Source organism: Leucopleurus acutus (assembly GCF_964270905.1).
Source record: "Leucopleurus acutus genome assembly, chromosome: 21".
NCBI lineage: Eukaryota > Metazoa > Chordata > Mammalia > Artiodactyla > Delphinidae > Leucopleurus > Leucopleurus acutus.
The window spans coordinates 30,907,225-30,926,288 of record NC_139163.1 but is presented as its reverse complement, the minus strand read 5'-3'; the positions used below and the strand labels follow the sequence as shown (position 1 = coordinate 30,926,288).

The window sequence follows — 19,064 nt, the reverse complement described above, 5'->3', positions numbered from 1 at the left end:
TTGACTTCTTTAAAAATATCAGCATAGGGCTTCCCTGGTGGCGCAGTGGTTGAGAGTCCGCCTGCCGATGCAGGGGACACGGGTTCGTGCCCCGGTCCGGAAGGATCCCACATGCCGCGGAGCGGCTGGGCCCGTGAGCCATGGCCGCTGAGCCTGCGCGTCCGGAGCCTGTGCTCCGCAGCGGAGGCCACAGCAGTGAGAGGCCCGCGTACCGCAAATATATATATATATATAAGCATAACATACGATGAAATTATTGAAAAGAAGAATATATCAAATAAGAATGAAAATTAGCATTTTGCAATTATTTTCTGAAAATTTACACAGAGCCAATGAGTAAAATGACATTGCGTATGCCAGTCTACTTTTGCCCTTTCTCTTCAATATAATACTGGAAGTTCTAGCCAGAGCAATGAGGCAAGAAAAAAATGAAAGGCATACACATTGCAAAGGAAGAAGTAAAATTATCTCTTTGCAGATGATGTGATCTTATATGTCAACTCTAAAAGCTCCACCTACACAAAATGCCTGTTAGAACTAATCAAGGTTTCACTAAAGCTGCAGGATAAAATATTAACATACAAAAAGCAAATACATTTCTTTAACAATGAACATTCTAAAAGGGAAATTAAGAAAACAATTCAGTATAGAATAGCATCCACTATTATTAGACAACTAAACTTAACCAAGGAGCATACACTGAAAACTAAAAAGAAACACTGAAAAAATTTTTAAAAAGAACAACAGAAAAATAGAAAGCTATCCTGTGTTCATGGACTGGAAGATGTAATATTGTTAAGATATCAATACTATCCAAAGCATCTATAAATTCAATGCAGTCTATCAAAATTCCAAAGACATATTTTTTTCATAAATAAAAAGCCCATCCTAAAATGCACATAGAATCCCAAGAGACTCTATATCAAGGGTCCCCAACTCCCAGCCTGTGGGCCGGTACTGGTCCCTGGCCTGTTAGGAAACGGGCTGCGCAGCAGGAGGTGAGCAGCAGGCGAGCTAATGAAGCTTCATCTGCTGCTCCCCATCGTTTGAACTACAGCCTGAACCATCGCTCACATTACCGCCTGAACCATCCCCCTACCGCACCCCCCCATCTGTGGAAAAATTGTTTTCCATGAAACCAGTCCCTGGTGCCAAAAATGTTGGGGACCACTGCTCTATATAACCAAAATAGTGTTATAAAACAACAACGTTGGAGGACTCACACTTCCTGATTTCAAAACTTACTACAAAGCTACACCAATGATAACCATGTGTTTCCGGCATAAATTCAGACAAATTGACTAATGGAATAGACTATTTATGGTCAAGTGAATGTACTTAATGCCACTGAATTGTAAACTTGAAAATGGTTAAAATTGTAAATTTTGTATAATGTATATTTTATCATATTTAAAAAGTTAAAAAAAAAAACTTGCACAGAGGCGTTTGGCACTCTTAAATCTCCTAGATAGTCATGATCAAAGTCTCTGGCAATCTTGAAACATTTTCCAAAATTCTCCACCTAATTTTTTTTTTTTTTTTTGCGGTACATGGGCCTCTCACCGTTGTGGCCTCTCCCGTTGCGGAGCACAGGCCCCGGACGCGCAGGCTCAGCGGCCATGGCTCACGGGCCCAGCCGCTCCGTGGCATGCGGGATCTTCCCGGACCGGGGCACGAACCCGTGTCCCCTGATCGGCAGGCGGACTCTCAACCACTGCGCCACCAGGGAAGCCCCTCCACCTAAATTTAATCATTTGTGCTTCCTCATTCCTATCAAGCTACACCAGCTAACACAGAATAAGGGAAAATGTACTATCTTTACAAACGCTAGTTTTTCTTATGAATCTAGACTTCTCAAATACCATTAAGGTATTTCCACATATTGTTTTTTAGATGATCTGGATGAAATAGAACTATATTCCCAAAAAAGAAAAATCACATGGTTATATCAATTAACACAGAAGGAGTATTTGACAAAACTCAGCACCTATTTATAATGAAAAAAATCTGAGTGAACAAGGAGTAGAAGGGAACTTTCTCAACTTTCTTAAATGTCATATTTAAACCTACAGCTAATAAAATAGCTGATGGTAAATGACTGGAAGTTTTCCCCTAAGATCAGGAAGAAAGCAAGGGTGTCCACTCTCAAGACTCTTATTTAACATAGTACATGAAGCTCTAGCCAGTGCAATAAGCAAGGAAAAACATATATATGTGTAGACCATAAAAGAAAAAAAAAACTGTCTTTATTTGAAAATGAAGTGATTGTCTACATACAAAATTCTAAGGACTCTACCCCCAAAAAAGTTCTAGAACTAATAAAATAATGCAGCAAGGTTTGGGGTACAAGTTCAACACATAAAAATTACATTTCTATAAACATGTGAAAGGTGAAATTAAAAACACATCACTTATACTTACTCCAAAGTGAATAAAGTGCTGAGATACAAGTCTAACAAAAGATGCACAACACCTGTATCTTGAAAATTATAAAATGCTGATGAAAGAAATCAATGAGCACTTAAATAATTGAAGAGGCTTAGAATATTCATGGATTGGAAGATTAAATGTAGTAAAGATATTCGTCCTTCCCAAATTAAACTATAGCTTTAACACAATTCTTATTAAATTTCTGAAAAGTTTTTTGTTGTCTCATATAAGTTTATTTTACAATAAAGTTTATTTTACACTTTTCTATATGGAAAGTGCAGGGCTAAACTAGAATAGCTAAAACTATATTTTGAAAGAAAAATAAAATGAGAAGAATCACTCTGCTTGTTATTAAAGCTTAATGAATTGCTAAAGTAATCAAGAGAATATGATACTGGTGGATGGACAGACATGCAGATTAATTTAACAATCTAGGCAACCCAAAAATAGACCCACAAAAATATACCCAATTTATTTTTGACCAAAGTACAAAAAAAATGAACCTCAACCTAAACCTCACACGTTATAAAATAAACTTAAAATTAAACAAAGACTTAAATGTAAAGCACAATATTATACATTTTTAGAAAAAAAACTGGGAGAATATCTTCATGACCTATGTTTAGATGAAGGGTTTTTAGACTTGACACAAAAAGCATGCTCTATGAAAGGAAAAACTGATAAATTGACATCATGAAAATCAAAAGCTTTTGCTCTGTTAAAATCTGTGAAGAGGGTACAAAAAAAGCTAGAAGAGAAAATATTTGCTTTTCCATATGAGTTTCTCCATCACGTACCTTGCTTCAGCAAAGCAAGCAATCTGAGAAGGCAGGAGAAAGAGAGAGAGAATGCAAAACAGAAGCCACTGTCTTTTTAAAATTAATCTTGTAAGTGACATTCCATAACCCTGCCATATTATCTTTCTCAGAAGCCAGTCACTGTATCCAGAGCACACACAAAGGAAGAGGATTACACTGAGGTGTGAATACCAGGAAGTGGAAGCACTGGAGCATTTTAGAAGCTGTCGACCACAAGAAGCAAGTTTCCAAGGGAATAAAATTGCTGAACACAGATATAAGAACTAGCTAATTGAGTAACCATTTTAACGTTTTGTTTTATTTTTAATCCAGCAAGTAAGTACTAAATGCCATTTACATGAAACACACTGATTTACAACTGCTGCCTTATGTTTTCTGAAATGTGGGCACTCATACTTCCAGACTGACTCACTATGCCTCTGAACCATTTGTATTCTCCCTTTATTTTTTGACTACATGAATAGTACTACATGTATGTATGAGCATAAGCTTGTATATCACTATAACTGTGGTCTCCCAGTACAGACTTCTTGTTTGGTTCTCCCAAATTTCTCAACACTTATATTTTGACCATACACATAAGCAGAAGAAATATGAAAGCTCGATTATGTTTCTTTGTGAAGCAGGAAAAATTAAAACCTCAAAATTAGAGTTTTATGATTTAAAACCATCAGAATTCAAAGACCTAAAGAAAATCACCTGTCAGTTAGTGGAATCTTGTGCTTAAAAACACATCTTCTCACATTAGGACTGATGACAGATTAACCCAAAAATCAACGTGATTGGATAACTGAGGTTTAGTTTAATTATCTTTTCAATATCATTTGGGAAATAAGTGGCAGCACCAGGTTCAAATCCATTTTGTATGATTGTGATAGTCATCATGGAATATAGTGTCTGATAATTACATAATTTAGCACAGATAAAGATAAGTGAACATGTTTTGTTACCATTTGTGAACCACACACAGTGCCATCAGCCACATAGGCATAATCTCTTCCACCTGATCTCACTGATGACCCAATAGTTATGCATACATGTCCTTGAGTAGATGAATAAACTGCAGATCGAACATCACTTTTGTAAGTATTATTATGTGGCCAAACACAAGCCAATTTTCCACAAAGAACATCCCTGGAAAGGGAAAGCAAAAAATGTCTTATCATGTTGTCTTTTAATGAAACAAAGTTTTAAATAAGTATTGTATTACATAAACTGTAATATCTTGTTTAATTGATAGTAAAAAACCAGAAAAATGCCACAATGACATTATTTTATGGTGCACAGCTAAATGTGAAACAATTAATTAGCACTGTAGCAGAATTGAAAACTACACACTGAACTCAAATGTTCAGACCTGCCTTCATTTCCTATTTTAGAACTCAGTTGGGAAAATTCATCACCTGCTCCCACTTTGCTAAAGCTTGACTAGTCTTCCTATTTCTTACCCAACATTTGTTGACAGTGGCTGACTTCATCTATTTACACTTTGTGTATCTTTTGAGCCCCTTCTGATTATGCTCATGGTACCTGCCATGATCTTTAGTCAGTAAATCTATTTAGTACACAGACACTCCGTTTCAATCCCAGGATTCTTCCAACCTGCTGATATTTCCAGTCATTCTGCACTCCTCTCTTAAGAATTCAGAAACTTTTAGATCCCATTTTTTGGCATAAGCATACCAAAGTTTATTCCATAGACAGTTTATTTAGCCATTTATAATCTATCATTGGGTAGATTGTCTGTTAGAGATAATCAGGGTCTCTTCATGAGATCTCACTTCATTCATTCATTCATTCATTTTGTGATTCCAGAGCTGGCTTGTCTAAGAGACTTCCAATAGTCCTAGTTTATGCCCTGGAAAATCATCGATGTCACTTCTTGCTCTTGGAATCACTCAAATCTATCAATTCTTATCCTCAGTGGAAACAACGATTCTTAGTTATTGATATGTGTCTGTGGAGCATGTCATTATTATCTCTCCAAAAGTCTTCCCTTTAGAAATTTCATCCACTTGTCCTAAAAGACCATGGGGGACTTTTTTCTTTTCTTTTCTTTTCTTTTGCCTTGTGGCTTGCAGGATTTTAGCTCCCTGAGCAGGGATTGAACCCACACCCTCTGCAGTGAAAGCACAGAGTCCTAACCACTGGACCGACAGGGAATTCTCCATGGGGTGGCTCTTTAAAATCACAGGGATTAGCTTAATAGCATCAAGAAGTGAAGATTGAAATGAGAGTGGGATTCAATACCCAAATCTCTTTCCAAGTTTTTCTCCCCTCCAGCTTAACTTTTCTAGGTTTTCCGATTGAAATAATTCTTTTGATGGTTGCTCTATTCTTTTTCTATGAAATATACCTTAAACCAATTTTGCTTGGTAGGTCTTTTTCTAGTCTGGCTATTGAAATACAAGCTCTTCCTCCAAAGTCTGTTCTCTCAAAATTTGCATTTATGGTTGAATTCTTGGCACTGGCACAATCTGCTTAAAGCAGATGAATTGAGCTACTGAATTCCAGTCTCATCTAGTGATTTTATTTTTGGGAAAATTCATGTACTATTATCATCTCAGATGAAGTCCAGATGAGTCATGCCTGCTAACTTTCACAGTTCCTTCCACCTCTCCTTTTCCTTCTTCCATCGTAGTCTTAGACCAAGGATGACACACATGCCTCTGGCCATCAGAGAGAGATTAAGTGTGGCTGATTTACCACCATCTCCTGTCTCTGTTGGCATCCACTGTGGTGTAACTCAGTCTGCCTGATCACTGGTGCTCTCAGTTGGTATCTAACAAAGTGTGGCTGATTATACTTTGCCTTTTAGAGATAATCAGGGTCTCTTCATGGATCTCACTTCATTCATTCATTCATTCATTTTGTGATTCCAGAGCTCCTCTTTTAATCCATTAGTCCTCCTGTGTTGGGGCATGTGGGAAATTCCGCATTCTCTGCACGTCATACTTAACCCATAGTAAACTCATGTGGAGGCAGGTGGTGGAGGACACTTAGTCCCATTGAACTCGACACCTTCTTCGGCCATTTATAATCTTCATAAAGGAACCAAGTTGTTTTTCAACCATGCTGAGTGTGGTGCTTACCTAAGGATTTTACAGTTTTTCTGACTATGTCCTGGAGGTTAAAGAAAGTCCTACTTCTCCCTGGATCGCCTGACTTTAACTGAGTCTTTTTATATTCTCTTCCCACTCTCTTAGTTCTTGAATTTGGCTCTGTTACTATTCTTTAAACCACTTCCAGGTATAATCACCAGCAAAAAACGGTACCTATGTGTAAAACTTGATGAGTTTGGGGATAAGGACACGCCCATGAAATTACTAGCATCATCAAGGACATAAACATATCCATCACTTCCCAAAGTTTCCTCCTGCCCTTTGTATTATAATTATTATTATTTTGTGTGTGCTAAGAACAATTAACAAAAGATCTACCCTCTTGGAAAATTTTAAGTATACAATGACATATTTTTAAAGCTATGGGAACTAAGCTATATAGTAGATCTCCAGAACATATTTATCTGCTACTGTCATTTTCTAGCTTTATTGGGGTATAACTGAAAATAAAATTATGTTATTTAAAGTGTACAAAGTGACGATTTGATACATGTATACATTGTGAAATGATTCACCCCACTGAGTGAATTAGCACATTCTTCATTTCACATATTTATCCCATTTTTGTGTGTGAATATGTTTAAGTTCTGCTCTCTTAGCAAATTTCATTTATACAATAATTATATAATAATTGTATTGTACAATTATATAACAAATATATAGTGTTATCAACTATAGTCACCTTGTTATACATTAGATCCTCAGGACTTATTCATCTTATAACTGAAAGTTTGTACCCTTTTACCAACTTCTCCCTAGTTTCCACTGGCAACAGATTTTCTACTCTGTGTTTCTACCAGTTCATTATTTTTTATTTTGAATACACATATAGTTGATACTATTCAGTATTTGACTTTCTCTGTGTGTCTCATCTCACTTAACATACTGCCCCACAGATTCATCCATGTTGTCACAAATGTCAGGACTTCCATCTTTTTTAAAGCTGAATATTCCATTGCCTATATTCCACATTTTTGATCCATCCATCCCTTGATAGACACTCATTGTTTCCATACTTTGGCTATTGCTGGATCATAAAGTAGTTGTATTTTTAATTTCCATACTGTTTTCCATAGTGGCTGTACCAACTTACATTCCCACAAACAGTGTACAAGTGTTCCCTTTTCTTCACATCCTTGCCAGTATTTGTTATCTCTTGTCTTTTGATGATAGCTGTCTCAACAGGTGTGAGGTGATATCTCATTGTGGTTTTGACTTGCACGGTCCTCATCATTAGTGACGTAAAGCACCTTTTCGTGTACTTCTTGGCCATTTGTATTTTTTTTTGCGGGCGGGGGGGAATGTCTATTTGGGTCCTCTGCCCATTTTTAATAAAGATTATCATTATCATTTTAAAAATATTTTTTGTTATTGATATGTAAGAGTTCCTTGTATGTTTTGGATATTAACCCCTTATTAGATATGTGATTTGCAAATATTGTCTCCCATTCCCTTTCATTTTGTGGATGGTTTCCAGTGCTAAGCAGAAGCTTTTTAGTTTGATGTAGTCCTAGCTGTCTAATTTTTCTTTAGTTGCTTTTGCTTTTGGTGCCTATCCAAAAAATCATTGCCAAGACCAATGTCAAGAAGCTTATCTCCTATATTTTCTTCTAGGAGTTTTACAGGTCTTACATTCAAGTGTTTTTTATCTTCCACTTTGAGATGATTGTTGTATATGGTGTAAGACAGAGGTCCAGTTCAACTTTTTTTTTTTCCTGTGGCAATACAGTTTTCCCTATACCATTTATTGGAAAGTCTATTCTTTCCCCATTTTATAATCTTCACCCCTTTGTTGAAAATTAATTCACTGTGTATGTATGTGTTTGTTTCTAGGCTATTCTGTTTCATTGATATATCTCAGTTTTATGCCAGTATAATGCTCTTTTGATTATTACAGCTGTATTATATTAAATAGAAGTGACAAGAGAAGGCATTATTGTCTTTTTCTTAATCTTAGGGGTAATACTCCCAGCTGTTACTGTTAAGTACACTATTAACTGTGGGTTTGCCATATATAACTTTCATTATGTCAAGGTACAGTCTTTCTACTCTAATATGTTGAGAGTTATTATAACGAAAGGATGTTGAAATTTTTCTAATGCTTTTTCTGTACCTACTGAGATGACCATATGATTTTTATCCTTCATTTTATTAATGTGGTGTATCACATTCATTGATGTCTGGATATTGAACCATCCTTGCAACCCTGGGATATTTCCCACTGGATCATGGTGTATGTTCCTTTCAAAGTACTGTTAAATTTGTTATTTAAAAAAAATTTTCTTTGCATCTATGTTCATCAGGGATATTATTTCTCTTCCTGTTATGTCCTTGTCTGTCTTTGGTATTAGGGTAATACTAGCCTTGTAAAATGAGTTTGGAAGTGTTCTCTTCTAGTTTTTGGAAGACTTTCACAAGAATTTGTTAATTCTTTTTTTAAATGTTCGGTAGAATTCCCCAGTGGACTTGTTTGTTGGGAGGTTTTCAATTGCCAGTTCAATCACCTTATTTGCTATTGGTCTGTTCAGATTGTCTGTATAGTACATATAGTATACTCCAGTATTTCTCCCTACAGGGAAAAACTGGGTAATGGGCATTTTTGCCTGCTTCTTATGTACCGGGCCTGGGGGTATAGCAGCAGAGTGTGTATGTGTAGGAGTGTTCCTGTGTCCATTAAGAAGTGCTTATTTGATTTCTACAATAAATGGGACTCATTAATGGAAGTGCCATTGATTAACAGTGCCAACCTGTCTGGAAGTCTGTTTCTTGGGTGTTAACTGCAAAAGCTGTGGTACAGACATGTGTACAAGCTTCCAGCAGAAGATACTGGTGATTTGAATTAGGCTACAGGGAGATGCTGGAGGAGGAGGCTGCTGGCATTCCTGGTCCCTGGGCAGGATCAAAGGCAGGCCTTAGAAGCTTTTTAAATTAGAAGGCTGATTCTCAGTCAATAGCTTTTAAAGCATGCACACAGACCCCTTTCCAGGTAAGACTGGAGATGGGCATTTTTGTCTGCTCCTTCTGTGCTGAACCCTGAGGGCATATTTATGAATGGAAGTCCCTTTGGCTATCAGAGTAAGATGACTTGGGGAGCTGACCCTCAGGCAGCAGCAGTGCAAAAGCTGGGGTGTAGAAATGTGTACAAGTTCTTTATAGGGAGATAGTGGTGACTTGGAGTGGGCTACAAAGAGATTGCAGGGAAAGTGACTATCAGTTTCTCGAGTCTCTGGGGAAGATTGCAGCCAGCTCCTAGATGTGTGCTAAATTAGAAACCTAACCTTCAGGTAGCAACTTTCTTAGTATGCAGATGGAAGCCTTTCAGGGAAAGACTAGGAGATGGGTGATTTCATCTGTTCCCTCTGCACTGAGCCCACTTTCTACCTTCAGTAAGAAACATTAAATTTCTCTTAGTCTAGTCTCCTTACTAACACACTAGTAGGGAAAAAAATAAGAAAAAGGAGAACTGAGTTGCATAGAAGGAAAATACACATAATGTTATTTGAAAATATTCTCCAGATATGATTTACTGTCCATTACTATTTAGTGTCTCTTGACAAGAAATATATAATTTTTATAACTCAATGAAACAATCATTTTCTATATACATACTTCTGTTCACAAGGTAATGGTTGGGAGTTTTTAAAACCACAGTTTCCAAGACTATTACGCAGAGAATTAACTTCTTCAAAACAGGCAAATGGAGCACCTTGAGCACCTTAAAATGAAAATATGTCCTAAATTATTATTCTCGATGCCAATAAAACATTTGTTGATAAAATACTAATGAAACTCATTGCATAAGCAAAAAAAATCATGGTCTTGATCATGCTATTTTTTTTTGTCCCTGTGTGTTCCCTGTCAATGCAAGTGGAAAGAAACAATTGTCTTATCTGACAGAAAATAGAAAATTATTATATCTATTGTAGTAAATTATGTTATGGTTAAAAATAATTTGCTGACCCCTCCCTGTGGGAATGCATCCTTCCTAGTCCAATGTACGTCAGGCTTGACCTTGTAACTTGCTCTGCTTAATGAAATGAGAGATTTGAGATGTCAGTTGGGGCAAAACCGTCAGAACTAGTAGATTGAGTGCCATATTCTCCTTTTTTTCTCTGATGGGGGACAAGCAATGTTTCAAGTAGAGGCTCATCAGTCAGTCTGGGTGTCATAGTGAAGGGTAAGTGTATTAGATATGGAAATCGCAGAGGTTTGAGGCTCATTTCCATTTCAACAAACACAGGAATTGGTATGTAGATGTGTAATTCTACTGCAAAATATGCCTAAAATGTGGCATTGTAGTTGAAGCCTGGCAGCAGGGGGCAAGAAGGAGAGTAATGCTCGCTGTGCAATGCGGAAACTTCTGGAGAATGTGTCTTGGTTGCTCTTGGCTGAATGTGACCAGACGGTACAAATACTCAAGAGAGAGATAAGGGAAACTCAGATAAGAATCAGTTATTTCAGAAACGGTAATAAAAAGAAATAGAGAAAGTTCAGAAATGTGTCCCCCCTACAGGCATTGGGTTGGAGGATGACGGATGCTGGCTGCTGTAACCTGGCTAAGTCATTGTGTCTATGTGATTGTTCGGTGTCTAATCCATGGTGGGTGCTTCTCTGGTGGGTATTAACCTGGTGGATTAATACAAAGATCTTCACATTTTTTGTTCATGTCCATGTGTCTATCCACTTACTTCTATCCCAGAACTCTTGGCTCTAATCTTCCAATCTTCCAACATCCAGGCTTCCCACCGGCCTGCTTGGCCCTTTGTCACTGTCCATGGGTACCCCTCTAATCCAAACTCTGGCCATTTCTCCTTCATGGGAAATGGATGACCACGTGGTCAAAATCTTTTAAGGCATCCTCCCAAGTGAGGCTGCAGTGTGGCTACCGTCTTTTTCCAACTTATAACCAGTACTGAGCCAACACACCTGTATAAACAAGGCTGGGCTTGTTCCTCCTGCGTCTGCTGCCCATAATGAGAGCCCATGTATCTGCTGGTCAGAGCCGAGGAAGAAGCAAAGGTGGAAGAGGGTAGAAAGGCATACTGATCTAGATTTCCTGTTCATGAATTTGTCTTCTGCCCTCTCTTTTTCCTGAGCTTGAATCCAGATGAACGAATGACTTCTACCTATTGAACCATCTAACTCAGTGGATTTGACATAACTGAGCTTACGATGCATAGTTCTCAACAATTGGTCACTTGATGTCCGAAAACCAGGTTTTTTACCTCTACAGGGGCCAGTAGTGCACCCAGAGTTGTTCTGTCAAATTGGTATAATTTTCCAGCTTAGATAGCACAGCTCTGCTCTAGAACCCCAGGGAACTGCATTGCTATTCTCCCGAGAGGCCTGGTAGAAGCCCCACACGGCAGTTTTCTTTTTCTCATAACCCACACTTCTGGTATTGGATTTCTCTGTTTCATGATTTAAAATGCAGGGCTTTCTGCACTGCATTTTGGATATGCTGCAGAGGCCTTTCCTGTTTTTACCTCCCTCGATATTAGCAGTGTTTCAGGCCAACCGGTAAATGGAATCAAGCGGCACTTCCCCATCTACTGCCTCTAGAACCCACAGAGGCCTACCAGGCACTGGACTTGTTTCTCTGTCATATGAAATGCAAGATACATACAGTCTGTCTTCTACTTTGTAGAGGGTGTCAGGTCATGCCTCTGATCACTGGACTCCTAAAATTTTACTGATGTGATGGGTTCCTAAATATTTCTTGAGTCTTATCTCCTGCCCCTCGTAGTACATGCATTTTACTTAGTCCTCCAACATTCTAGCTACACTTTGCTTATTTAGCCGGGTTAATACAAGAATCAATGATAAGGTGGATCAAAGTGACATTTTCTGGGATGTCCAACTCCCTTCAACTACATTATGACTGAAGGCAGGAGAGAGTAAACACAGCCCTGGAGCAAAACCCTAAATTAAAGACATGTGAATTCCATGTGAATGCAAACTGTTTCTAATTCTCTTTTCAGATAGGAATAGGAAAGAATATATTTGCCAAATCAATGGCTATGCTCCTACCACATATTGGAGGTCACGCTGATCTGCTCTAGCATAGACACCACACCGGCAGCGTGGGTGCGTTACTTAATCTACTACTTGCCTGCATTTGCAATAGATTGCTATTATCTTCCAGGGACCATCTGGTTTCTGCAGGGTCAACTTAATGACCCAACTGGGTCATTAAATGTAGATATTATACAGCCAACCACGTTTGCATCCTTTAGATCTTTAAGGGAAGCAATAATTCCTGGAAAGGCTATCTCCATGGCCTTCCCAAACAGACCAAGGAGCTAATGATGGCACTGCACAAACTACCATCATGTCAACCCCAATGATACACTCTAGGACTGAGAAAGGATTACCAAATGGACTTGTGGACCTGGTGGGCCCATTATAAACTGAAACTTGGCATGGACTCTATTTGTTCTCTGAGCCTTCAAAGTCCCTGCTCTCACAGGGAGACCATGATGAAACTGGGTTTCCAGGTACACATGCCAAATCGGACCTTGTCCACCAGTTTCCAAAATGCTTGGTTATTTCCCTTTCCCCAGTGAACAAACCCCTGATTAAATGGTTGTAGGTCCCATTTGGGGGTGCACTAGGAGAACGGTTCACATGTATATTTGCCAAAGTGTTGCGTGGTTTTCCTTCTGGGCCTTTTAGTGCCCATTCAGTCAATGGTTCTGAAAACTGGCAAAGACAAAAAACATTTTCAAATACAAATGAGCATCGAAAAAGCAAAAACAAGAAACAACCAAATAAAAAGTAACATCCTAAAAGCACAGCATACAGAAAATCGCACTGACCTGTCATTTCTGAGAGATCATAGCTCTGCAGCTCTGGCTGAAATTTGGTTAAGTCAACTAATCTGAAACTTGTTACTAAAGACAAGTTTCAAATCATTAGAAAGACAATACAAATCACATACCATGTATTTGGTACAGACTATAAACCTTGTATTACAGCTGGGCAAATAACTGACATTTGGTGTTATACTACCTTTACTCAATTAGCAAATGATTATACTTGAATGTCAGTAATTTTGATCTATTCAAATTTAATTTAATTCTTCTAAAAATACAAAATCATGTTGGAGTATTATGAATAATGACTGTCTAAAAAGCAAGCATATATGCATGAGCTTTTGAGTTAGCCTCAAAAACTGTTTAAAAAGCAAAATATAAAAATGAATTTTGGTCAGTTGCCTAAGACTACTGTTACCCTAGCAGTTCTTCCGTGAGGAAATATGATTATATGTGAATGAAATTCACTCTGAACTTTTAAAGTTTCAGGCCATTAAAATTAGATTATGAATGTGTAAAATAAAAGGAAATGAAGTAAACTTTCAGAATCTACTGACTTGCCATTCCAATCTCTATATACATAAATACAGCTCCTAATTTGAGCTGTAAACATGGATTTTTGCCCAGGTAGCTAAAACCAAAAATCAAATCATGAGGAAAGGAATGTACAATATTATCCTGGAAAATCTGAAACACTCCTACATAAACTAACCTTTTTTCATTCCAAGTTAATCTTTATTGACCTTGTGATTCAGGTTTTTCCACTTCTAGAGTTGTGTGATATGTATTATTTCCTACAGAGGGACCCAAATTTAAGGCAAAAGAAATATGTAAGACAGGCCCCTCCAAGCCTCTGCCCAGGTGCCCTGGGACCTGGCACCTCCCATCAGTGGGCCAACGCCAGACCCAGGACCCCACAGGCCTTGCAGTCCACCCAGAGGGTACCCTTTGAGCATACAGCTCTGGAGAACAGAAGGGAGTGTGCTGCTGGGCCCCAGAGAAAGTGTGTGACAAAATGTAACCAACCCACCTAATACATAGAAATAAAAACAGAGAATCAGGCAAAATGAGGCAAAGAAGTAATATGTTCCCCCAGAAGAAGAACAAAACAAAGTGGAGATAAGCAGTCTTCTTGATAAAGAGTTCAAGGTAATGATCATATTAATACTAATATTAATTTTAACACTTAACTTTGTGTTGGAAAACTGTCAAGTCACAGTGGAAGATAATGTTTCTAAAACTCAAATTTTTAGTTCAAAGTCTGAGTTTTACCCTTGGCAACAAATTCTGCCAGTTGTTTTCCTTGAAGTCACAGGCTCACCTCACTCATTTTTGATAAAGTGTCTGCCAAACACCCAACTCTTATAAACATAGTTTGTCTCAGTTATGATTTTAAGTAAAAATGGTGTTCCATGACACAAGTGGCTAGTTCAGCTCACAAATCAACCAATTGCACAGGTGCTTTCCCACGTCCTCCTGTACGCAACAGAAGCGCTTTATGTATCCTTCCCACCTATCATGCAGAATATTAAGACGATAAGATGTACTCAGAACTGAGGCCTAATAAAATTACTAATTTCTACTGCTTCATCAAAGACAAGAAAAAGAGAAATATATAAGAAAGAGCGATACCTTTTCCAAATATCTTGGCACACTGGTTATCGGTAGTTTGGCATCGTCCATTGTAACAGTATGCAGTTCCCAACCTGCACAACTGGCCGTTCATTGCATACGTGTCAGGAATGCAATCACTGGAAGTCCCATTGCAATACTCGGTAAAATCACACTCTTGATCAACACTTTTTCTACAGGGAGTGCCTGCTGCTGATATCTAGGAGGAAAATGAAAATCATGTTCCGTGAATGGCTATTCTCAATTACTTACTGAAGAGAAAATGAGATGTGTCTGATTATTGATACCTGAGGGGATAACAGAGACCGAAGGCTGAGTAGGAAAAGGCAGGTGCAGTATTCATGATGAAGCCTGAAGAAAAGTAACTGTCTCAAAGGACAAAAGGACCCCTCCAACAGAGCTTTGTGTTCTACATCGAGAGGCCATCAGACTAACCAGCATTTGGAGGGAGACTACACAGATTAGTTTAAACACACTTGTTCCTCAAAATTGGAGAAACATTGCCTCTACCATTTTCTTCTTGGAGAGACCCAGGAGACAAACTAGCGGGTTTCATACACACTACTATATTTAAAATAGATAACCAACAAGGACCTACTGTATAGCACAGGGAACTCTGCTCAATATTCTATACTAACCTAAATGGGAAAAGGATTTGAAAAATTTACTAGAACTGGAATTAAAATATTTTGCATTATGGAACTTGCTTTCTTATCCAAACATATGTCTTGAAGATCATATCATATATATATATATATATATTTTTTTTTTTTTTTTTTTTTTTTTTGCGGTACGCGGGCCTCTCATTGCTGTGGCCTCTCCCGTTGCGGAGCACAGGCTCCGGACGCACAGGCTCAGCGGCCATGGCTCACGGGTCCAGCCGCTCCACAGCATGTGGGATCTTCCCAAATCAGGGCACGAACCCGTGTCCCCTGCATCGGCAGGCGGACTCTCAACCACTGCGCCACCAGGGAAGCCCCGAAGATAATATCATATTATTGCCTGCAATTTAGCCTGCATTTATTAACTCTTGTACAATATACAATAATTTATGTAATCATTCCAATACCAGTAAATATTAAGTTTGCCTTTATGGTTTGCTATTGCAAATAATCCTGAAATTAATATATTTTTCCTGAGCTTTCCACACATGGTCATGTTTCTAGGGTATATACATAAGAGAGAAACGCATGATGATGAATTAACTTGATAATTTATACTCTATTCAAAGATATGCAAAAATTGCTCAGGAAAGGGATTATAACAATTCAAAATTCCACAAACACTGTGCGGAAAAGAGCTCTATCCCCATTTCTTAGACAATATCTGGCATTGTTGTTTTTAAGATTGCCATTTGGATGATACTGCGTTATCATTTTTATTTATGTTTATCTTAATTACTGCAGACGATCAGTGAACACATTGAGCAATTCTACTTTTCATTGTTGTAAATTGCCTGGGCACTCCCTTTGTCTGTCTGTTGTGTGTGTGTGTGTGTGTGTGTGTGTGTGTGGTGTGCGATTCAACTTTTACTTATTAATGTGTGAGGGTTCTTTGCATATTCTCTATGCTACACATTTTGTTGGCTATGCATGTTATATCTTTTTAGTTAGTCATTTACCATTTATTTTACTTTACAATTGCATGGAGAGTTGATTTTTTTTTTTTTTTTTGTATAGCAGTGTATATGTTTATTCTACTCTTTATCTGATAAATTAGAAGATGGTAAACTGTGGTTTCAACATAATAGAATAATCAGTACTAATCTGAGATGCCTTCTCTATCTCATCGTAGGTGTCCTTATATAACTGTGGTTGTTTATGCACTCTTTACTTTGTTCCCCTGAATTATTTCTAGAGTCCTTCTATCAATTCAATTAATATAGCCTTCTATTATCACAGTTCAATTTCCAACGTAAATGTTGGAAACTTACCTCACATTTTGATGTACAGCATGATCCAGAACCACATTTTACTGAGCCTTTCAGTTTACATGTATTATAATCACAGCAGTCCTTAAACTGACAATCCTAAAATTTCATAAGAAGAAATGCTATTTTAGTTCAACCACTTAACAGTTCTTGTTTCTCAGCGTCTACTTAATAGTCTCTTGTGTTCAACTTTTCAACTACACAATATACTTATATTCAGTGAAGCTTTACTATTTTACTATTTCTAGAATACCCAAAGGCACATACAACTATAAGAACTAAATAAATAACATCTAAAATAGTAGTTGATTGAAAAAAAATAAAAAAATAAAAATAAATAAATAAATAAAATAGTAGTTGATCATTTACACTTACTACCGAAAATATTTGGTAATTAATTCATAAATTGCCAACATGGAAATATATCATCTGAATTCCTAAGAGAAAACTAACCCCAATTGTCTTTTTAGTAATTTGTTTAGTAAAGTTTCTCTTTGTGAATAAATAAAGCTAAAGTAGAGTTAGGCAATATATATAATAAAAATGCATTTAATATAGTAATCATGTGCCATGTTTTACCACAATGGAAATTAAAAAAGGATATGTCTACATATGTATTTTTACAAGGTAAACAGCCGTTAGCTGTTACTCAAATTAGGTGATAATTTAAATAAAGTTAACAAACCAAATTTTTTTTTAAGATGTTGGGGGTAGGAGTTTATTAATTAATTTATTTATTTTTGCTGTGTTGGGTCTTTGTTTCTGTGCGAGGGCTTTCTCTAGCTGTGGCAAGCCACTCTTCATCGCGGTGCACGGACCTCTCACTATCGCGGCCTCTCTTGTTGCGGAGCACAGGCTCCAGACGCGCAGGCTCAGTAGTTGTGGCTCACGGGCCTAGTTGTTCCGCGGCATGTGGGATCCTCCCAGACCAGGGCTCGAACCCGTATCCCCTGCATTAGCAGGCAGACTCTCAACCACTGCGCCACCAGGGAAGCCCCAAACCAAATATTTTTTCACGTAAATACATTGCATTTATACAATTCTTTAATATTTTTATATTCTTAAAACTTTTTAAAATCAAATATTTTCCATTTTCTCAAAAATCTGTTTCAAAGATATTGTCCTTAATAGAAGGTAAGATTCTTCTTCATTTAAAATTTTCCAAATGTTTCCAATTTTTCACGTTTATGTGAATAGCTATGTATTTATAAATATTCCCATTATAGAAATAACATAGAATATATGGAGTAAAAGTTGAAGCTGTGGTTATGCCCCACAGATTCTCCAGGGGTAATCACTGTGTATATTTCAGTGTTTAATGTTCCAAAGTCCAATATCACTATATGAGTGGATGTGTGTGTATATATTCTTTCATGAAAAGTAAACCGGGATGCAAGCCCAAACACGTTTATCAAGACTTATTATGAGCAATCAGTTTAATTTATAACAAGGTAACTGGGAAATGGTGTCTCATTTTTTATTATTATTTCTCTGATTACTAGTGCGTTTGAACATGAATTTGCATTTTGTACAATTTTATTTATGACTTAAATAATCACCGCACAATTTCCACCATTTTGCATAGGGATTTTTGTTTGTTTTCCTCTTTTCCCTTTAAATAGTAGGAGCAGTGTTCTTATAATCTCCAATTACCTTTTTTCTCTTCTATATGTTGATAACATTTCTTTGCAGTCTATTGTTGATCTTATTCATGGTGTCTGTCATTTTCTGTAATTTGTAACATTCTTCCTCCTTTATGACTATGGGGCTTTATGTCTCATCACCAAGACCTCCATTATGTCAAGACTATAAAATATTATCAATACTTTTATTTTATTGCTTTTTAAAACTTATAGATTTTTTGGAAATGTATTCCTCTATATTTTGTGGAGTATTTACTCCAGTATTTATTACTAGTCACCTTATTTGTGAATACAGGAACAAATAAATGTACACACCTGCATGTGTGTGGGTCAGTGCAAAAACAGAGCTTCCACTTGTGTAAAATGGGGGATATTTATGAAGACATAGGTGTGAATGCCATTCTGCCAAAAACTACCTGGAACACATCTGAGTTGAAAAAGTTGCATTTATTACTAGTTTCCAGAAAGGAAAACACACACCATGGGGAACTGTATATACCTCAGTGAAAGGATCTAATTATAGAATCTGGGCTCCTTTTAGGTGATTCGGGGAGGGTTTAAGGAATCTAGACTTTGCTAGACTAGATACTGTCAGAAACCAGGGGTTCCTCTATAGTTGGGTATTTTAATAATTCTTATCTAGACGAAGAAAGACTGTACTGATGCTAGGGTTG

General features: G+C 37.4%; 1 protein-coding gene across 1 annotated transcript in view; it reads right to left on the bottom strand.

The window, feature by feature from the left end:
• The window catches only part of LOC309977539 (disintegrin and metalloproteinase domain-containing protein 18-like), a gene marked incomplete at both ends in the record, with an annotated part of 77,096 nt that overhangs the window by 15,179 nt on the left and 42,853 nt on the right, over positions 1–19,064 (bottom strand). Inside the window, 4 exons of the mRNA XM_082863660.1 lie at positions 4,199–4,382; positions 9,980–10,085; positions 14,818–15,016; positions 16,751–16,846. Coding sequence (XP_082719786.1) covers positions 4,199–4,382; positions 9,980–10,085; positions 14,818–15,016; positions 16,751–16,846 — 585 coding nt within the window. The remainder of the gene's footprint in view (positions 1–4,198; positions 4,383–9,979; positions 10,086–14,817; positions 15,017–16,750; positions 16,847–19,064) is intronic.